This window comes from Esox lucius, chromosome 20, assembly GCF_011004845.1.
Source record: "Esox lucius isolate fEsoLuc1 chromosome 20, fEsoLuc1.pri, whole genome shotgun sequence".
NCBI lineage: Eukaryota > Metazoa > Chordata > Actinopteri > Esociformes > Esocidae > Esox > Esox lucius.
In genome coordinates, this window is record NC_047588.1 from 9,730,450 (window position 1) to 9,738,264 (window position 7,815).

At 39.8% G+C, this 7,815-nt stretch overlaps 1 protein-coding gene across 1 annotated transcript; it reads right to left on the reverse strand.

The window, feature by feature from the left end:
* Positions 1-252: 252 nt before the first annotated feature.
* On the reverse strand, positions 253-4,009 carry pou3f1 (POU class 3 homeobox 1). The gene has a single exon (XM_010885365.4). It carries the CDS (start codon positions 3,898-3,900, stop codon positions 2,770-2,772), a length of 1,131 nt encoding a protein of 376 aa, XP_010883667.1. The 5' UTR covers positions 3,901-4,009; the 3' UTR covers positions 253-2,769.
* Between the last annotated feature and the right edge of the window lie 3,806 nt (positions 4,010-7,815).

Consider the following 7,815-nt stretch of genomic DNA (forward strand, 5'->3'; position numbering starts at 1 on the left):
GATGCCAATGTAAGGCTATGTCTTTGCATTTTAATCTGATTACACCCTACTATAGCCTTTTTAATAATATAATCGTGATCCCTAAAATGAAAAAGACTTGAGGTGCGTGTGATCTTGGACTGAGCTTATTTTACATTTTGATGACCCAAATTTGGTCATGATTAGTATAGACAATCAGAAATCCCTTGCAGGCACTTTATTTGTTCTCAAAGCAGAAGTTTAAGATACAAGACACTGTGTGTATTTGTTTTAGGACAGACAAGTACCTCAACGCTATAGACTACTCATTTTAAATTGAATGACCATATATCGGCAGGTTGGTAGGCTACGCACCAAGAGGCAGTCTGAGACATTGCTGCTAATAATTACCTGGCAATTGTTTCATGTCACAGTATTAGCTAATAGCCTAATAATAACAACAACAATACAAACAATAATCATGATCGTAATAATGGGTACATCAGACAATGAAAAGACACTATTTTCGTATTAATATTGCACAATTTAATACTGCGATTACACAAAGATGTGAACAACGTCAGGGGTCGTGTGGACTTGATGCAGATATGACTGCCTGAGGTAAAAATACTGTTCTGTCTATTCCCAAAAGCACACGTAGGCTTACACAGCGTCTGATTAAAATGAATCCAATTACATAACGGAATACTGGTTTTAACTGAACACATGTTGTAGTCAACACTTTCTGACCGCTAAAATCAGTATTGTTAAGCACAACACACTTTGTGCATTGAATCTTTGTTTACCATATACAGTACATATTTTTTCCTCGTCTGGTGGTTTCACAATAGTTAGCAAAAATGAACAACTGTTTGGTTCCTTAATGAAGACAAAAGACCTTTTCTTGTATATACGTTTTATGTAAGTAATAAAATATTACTATAACATAAATAGAATAAATGTGACTTTGCAGTCTACATTTAGCAATCAACATACAACCCGATGTAGTAAACAAAAAATATTGAAATCCACTGCAACATAACCATTAACAGAGCAAAACAAAAAAACTCCAAACACATTTAGGAAATAAATATATATATAAATGGTCAGATTCATAAATGAAATCATATTAAAATATCTTCTTGGAATTAGTAAGTGTACAAAACTGCCCGGAAAAAAAAACAAAAACAAACAATATCTCAGAACAAATACATGTTTACATATTCGACATATTTACACATTGGAAATAATCCTGGCAACAATTTCTTTAAAATCTTTTTTTGAAAAAAGTTGTTTCCTCACGGTATCGAATAGCACTGTTACATTATGCATTTGTCCTGTCCATCAGAATGTACCAGACCCTAGAGAAACGACACAGCGCACAAGTAGTTCATCAATTTTTCCTTTCTCTTCCAGACCAGAAAAAAATAAATATATCTAAAACAGGTCCCTTCATCACTTTTCACTAGAGAATCTTCGGAATTTCTCTGAATATCGTGTTAATAATACAATAATAGGAATGGTATAAATGAATTGGGTGTAGCATATCTTTTGGATCAATATCGAAGGTATATAATTCCAATTCATTTTGTAAATGATAGACAGAATGACAACAGAGTGACACTTCGACCTGGGCACTGAAGTTACCTGAGAATATCACTTTCATTCCGTATTTAACCATTCTCTTTCTAAGGGTGTGGTTGTAGTTGGAATAACATGGCAGTTAGCAATGTAAGTTGCTGACAGTGCCCTGGAGTGATTTTAGGAACCTGTAAACATGAAAATAGTGTGTAAAGGCCCACCTGAAAACAAATCCTGAAAACAAAACTAATAAAATTGCAATGATAATATCAACGAACGAATAAGTGCTCCATGCAAAATGAAATTATTATTAATAATAATCAAACCAAATACCAAAAACCGACAAGAAAAACCTGTTTCATACGGTATAATCCATATTGTTCTTTTAGCGTCTGTTGCTATCTGCAAATGTCGACGTTGTCAGCTGCAAAGCATACATTTTTTAAGGCTGCCAGAACTGAGATGTCCTGTTGCATTCTTCATTTTTGAAATGCATTTGACATTTAAGTGTGAGGGTTTTTTTGTGAACGGGTGCCATCATTTCAATTATCTTTTCACTAACTACCCTGACCAGATGACGTATTCTCAACAGTAACGAGGCTTTTGATGCGTTACAGTAGGCCTGCAATAATAAAATGAAAGAAACAGTAAACACAGCCTTCAGAACAGGAGATACACTGAAGTTAAAATACCCAAAACAAATAAAACATCACAATTAATAGAACAAAGATAAAGAATAGGCTAATAATTAGAAATATTGGTTAATCAGTTTTAAGCCTGAAAAGCGAAATGTTCTTTCGTGCCTCTCCTTTGTTGGTCATTTTCAGGCAAACAACCCGCCCTGTGATGAGCGCCATCAGTTCAAGACACACCGACAGGAGATGGCCCCACTTGCAACATTTAATCGTTTCCCTTTGAACAGCCACGAAACATCGAATTTACTTCATGGTTTGTCTCAGCCATAGAATTTTGGTAAATAAAGATCTTTGTTTCATTTCAAATGCATGAAATCAATTCAGTAATAGTGTATGTTTTTCTTTTCAACTATTTTCCATTTGTTCAATCTCCAGTTACTGGGACAAAACTCATCTGTCTGTCCAACCCTGCCATGTCTCTTTTCTCTCAGGAAAACGATAGCAAAATTAAATACTGTAAACTCCATAGTCCTTTCCCTTTTCTATTCTTTTTTTCTTGTTTCCTCCGACATTGTAGGATTGTTCATGAAAACAGTCACTGCACGGGACTCTGTAGTGTGTGGTGTAGAGGGGGAGTCTCCGCTTGAGAATATACGTCCTCCATATTCGGATGAGGTACCCCTATCGGCGTCATTCTTTTCTCTTTTTGTCTTCTGTTGCAAAACCAAACACGGACAACCTCTTTTTCCAACTGAAGAGAGCCGGCTAAACTGGTGATTTCGTGGGCGGAGGGCTTGGGGCATTTTAAGAAATGATTTTCCAGCGCCCCTTTCACCCCAACTTCAATCGAGGTCCTCTTCTTTCGTTTCCTGCCCTGCGCAGCAATCTTGTCCAAATTAGTGGGACTGCCCGTGTTAGAGTCTGTCTCCTCCAGCCACTTGTTTAACAGTGGTTTAAGTTTGCACATGTTCTTGAAGCTGAGCTGCAGCGCCTCGAACCTGCAGATGGTGGTCTGAGAAAAGACGTTTCCATACAGGGTACCTAGGGCCAAGCCCACGTCCGCCTGTGTGAAGCCTAGTTTGATCCGTCGCTGCTTGAACTGTTTAGCGAACTGCTCCAAGTCGTCGGAGCTGGGCGCGTCCTCATCCGAGTGGTCCTGGTGGTGGCTGAACGCCTGCTGGGGGGACTCCATCTGGTTGTCATGGCTACCTGTGTCGTCGTGGAGCGGGTCCCGCATGCCGTGGTGCAGAGAGGCGGGCTGGGGACTCAGCATGGCATTGAGGTTTGTGTATCCCGGCTGCGAGTAGACTAGCGACTGGTGCCCATTAGAAGCGGGGGACAGCGGGGACAAGTGGTGCGTTGTGGTCGGCGCCCACGACCCATGATGGCCACTCTGCGTCTGCTGGTGCACCAGGTGAGATCTGTGGTGGAAACCGCTGCTCAGGTCCTCTCGGCTCGCCTGAACGCTCGCTTTGTTGTGCTCCTGTGTACCGATATGGGTACTGCTGGTCCAGTCGGTGTTGGAGGTGGGCAGCCATTGGTGGTGCGTCAGGCTCATCGGATGTCCCGTGTTGGTCGCTGCTAGCCCTTGTAAATACTCGTGGTGCATCATTTTCTGCACCTCTCTGTAAGTCGTCCCCTGATGCATCCTGTCCGAATCCGGATGCATGAGTGGGTTAGATGGTAAGGAGTTATTCCGCGGAATATACTGAGCTGTTGTCGCCATGGCTCCGACTTCGAAAACTGACTAGTACTTCGGAGGTCTGGAGGCTTTAGAGCCAAAAACGCAACAACCTGCTTTGGGAGGTCTTGGGGAAGAACTAAGACACGCCTCCCCTTCGCTTGTATTGGCTCCTCACCGATTCAAGCCCACCAGAGGCATATTCAATAGGCGCAACGTTACATGGACATGGCTTGGTTTCACACTATATAGAAACAAGTACATTCAATATATTACATTTCTATTTGAGGTTTTTGGTAACGTTATGGTCGCTGAATATGTTCAATGTTTCAGTTATTCTACCCTTGGGGTTCTTAATTGTTTATAAACAGAGATCCTGTTTATTCGCCACTGGCCGCCCTGTTTCTTTTTTATCCCTCCTCTTTCCAAGCAAGGGAGGAAAGGCTTGGAAAAATAGTAGGGAATTATTGGGTTTCGCTGGGTTCGTTCGGGTTGTTTTGCAAATAAACACGTGGGGGAGTACATGGATTTTTGAGCCCTCTCCACCCCACCGTGATATCCTTTTAGTCAGTGATGACTAACTGGAGCGCTCTCTATTTAAGTAGATTAGTATTCTTATAGTGCGGTGTTCCAGAATTGCATCCACCCACAAAAAGAGATGCATGTAAATAAGCAATGTGTGATGTTGGCTGTTTTTATGAATACGGTGAGAATGTGTGACACATCTCAATGCGTTTCTTTTGACATGAAGGCAACACTAATAATGCACCCTATCGTTGATTTTATTTCCAATATTACGATTTCGTCATCAACGCTCACTTTATTGCAACAAATCATTAGGTTTCTTTATTTCTTTCTCTCTCCTCTCGCCATTTCTCTCTCACTCTCTCGCTCTGTCTCTCTCACTCTGTCTCTCTCTCACACGCACACACACACACACGAATGTGCACTTACACTTTGTCACTAGGTAAAATGAGCTTTTGAACATTGTAACACACATCCTTACATTTGAGGATGATGTAATATTGGCGTATATCATAAATGCCTATACACATTTAAGGATCCAGAAGTGTTTAAGTCTTAAAAGCTAAATAGAATCAAAAAGCGTCTCCAAATATCACTTTTGCCACCCATGAAAATGTGTAACTGCAGTGTAGAAAGGCTCATGAAAAGCAGAGTATATTTTATATCGCTTTCTCTGAAGCATTTTACTAAACAGCAACTTCGAGAGAAAATCCTGTTTCTCCCTCCTGGCTTCTTCTACACTCCTCTCCCGGTTGATCTGATTATTTTTCCCTTCACGTTTTGTCCCAATAGCAAATTACCAATTCTATGAATTGCAAAGCAGCCTCGGAGACGCTGAGGGGTAGAGAGGGGGGAGATGCGAAGATTGAAAGGGATCTTTGCAAACACAATCACGTTCTTAAATGGAAATGCGGGGCTTTAAACAAATCTTACATCTCTCCCGTTCCAGTCGCCTAAAACTCTGCAATCAGGCGCATGTTCCACTCCTTCTAAAACCGAAGATTTTTGGAAGATCAGGCATCACTATTATAAATATTTACCTGAATGCATTTTTTTTTTATCTCACGCGCGTGTTTATGTGTGTGTTCTCGCCTCTCATGTCAGTGCTCTTTGTTTGCAGGCTACAGTGGGACGAACTGTTTAATAATCATTTTAATCCTGGGACTAGAGCACGACTTACCGGTAAGTTTGCACTATTTTCGTCTGAGTGTTATTGCTTCAGTCTGGCACAGCACGGCATGAGGAATGTAGTGCGTGTGTGGATAAGATGTTCTTGGGGTCACAGGTGCTCGTCATCATCTCTTGAGGCGTGGTTTTGTCCAACCATTTTTAATATATTTATTTTAGATGACTAAAGGAAGACAATTCCTAGCCAGGAGTTGGTCTGGCGTAGTTTAGGAATCAGTTAGAAGTTACTGAGGACCTCCTGGGCTTTTTCAATATTATACGAAATATTGTGTTAAATATTTGAGGATATATTTTAACGCAATGATAGTTGTTATGAAATATATTTGTATTGATAGGCTAATATTTATGTTATACAGCTCAGTGACTGAATACTAAAGCTATAGGTAGGCTATATTCTTTTTTGCCACCTTATTTCATAGAATATCCAAAATTAATAACAGGAACCTCTTAATCTATTGAACATGCAAATAATTTTAGCAGCTCATCAAAATATATTGTGTGCTGCTTTGATACGATTCAGTAACCTACATGTTTCCATTTGGGTCAAATATAAAGTTTCGTTTAAATTAATGTGAATATCACTTGATCTGACGAGAGTGTTTAGTTTTAACATGTCGGAATATTTGTTAATGACTGTTCAGATCCCGAAGCCTTTGCGGGCACTCAGTCCGGTTGTGAATGATGTGGTAAAGTTTGTTCCATGCCTCAGTTAATGAAGATGCGTTACCATTCAGTCATACTCGTCTCCGGTCTCCAAGTCTATTAAAAGCGGTCATTTCTGCCTGTGAAGCGTTGCTGCCGGGGCAGCCACAGTCACATACACACACACAGACTAACTCTTGTGCCTTGCCTGCCAACTCGAGAAGCTGTGGAAAAAAGATCCAGATGCTTGCCTCTCTTTGTAAAGAATATGGCCTTGTGTAGAGCGAGGTGCATTTTTGCTAAGACGCGCGAGGTTGCTATGGAAAGCATGTTGAAAGGATCACGCACATGCTGCTGATGAATGATAGGCGGTCGCCTACAGGAAAAGGCAAAAAAAAAAAAACGATATGATGAATTCATAAAAAACAATGGAACACACAAGTATGGGGTTTCAGATTACCAGTGAGTATGAGACATTGTGATTCACGTTGAGGAAGCCGGAGTGACCCTATCCCAAAATAAGAGTCTCCATTTTCAACAGTCTGCCTTGTTTCACATTGAACCCTTTCTAAACATCCTTCCCCGACCCCCTTTTCATTGCACCGCTCTTTTTTATAGTCCGGTCACGTCCAAGTGCACTAGCCTATGCAGAAATTTGCGCACATCTAGAATCCTATTCATTGTGATAGGTTAAGAAATTTACTTAGGGTGACTGTTGTGAAAATGGGCAAATTCACGAAATGTGAAAGTTAAGGTTTGTAATGGATACATTTGAATGTGTACAATAGCATAATCAAAAATAATGTGTTTATTTTAGAGAGGAAGTATGTGAAGATTAACAACTGGTTCAATGAGTATGACATCATCGTTTTGGGCATTGCATCACGTGCATTGACACCAGTCCCCAAAGGCTTCATGTGAAAAGTAAATGTTTCGAGGTTAATCATTTTAAGTTTATGAAAAATAAAGAAAAGGTATAGAGTGAATCATTGCAAATTATATTCCTACGAGATGTAATTGAGAATTGAAACGAATGCCTTTCAAAATGGGACAACCTGTTATTATCAAAATATGACACTCCTATGTAGGTAACTTTAATGGAAAGTGGGTATTTTGAAACAAATATTTAGTACGCTAAATCTTTTTTCCTTAAAAACCAACAAAAAACGTGTTTAATTATCCGTTTTTATGAGTATTGGTATCAATAGGCCTATTAGTATTGCTTAGCTACATTTAACTTACTACAACCTGAGACCTGTCTGTAGCTGAGGTGCTGGAGACAAAAACAGATACACTTAGGATCAATGTAATGTTTAATTTATTGTGGAGCTTTCAGTGAACATATTACCAACATAAACCAACAACATGTAAACAGTGTTTTTCCCAACTTTCATGAGCCTAAAACTTATTTCTCTTAAACTTTGTATGCAAATGTGGTCACATTACTGTTTGAGAGCATTTCAGCTTTGCCTTAATAATCAGTCCACCTGACAGATAGCTTTTGAAGAAACTAATTAAACATCATGATCGTTATAGCGATGGGGACAATAAACGGCCACTCAAAAGTGGGATGTTTTGTCACACAAAACGGTGGCACAGATGTTT

Coding starts and splice junctions, on each gene's coding strand:
- pou3f1 (XM_010885365.4), bottom strand. CDS start 3,900: ATGGCGACAACAGCTCAGTATATTCCGCGGAATAACTCCTTACCATCT.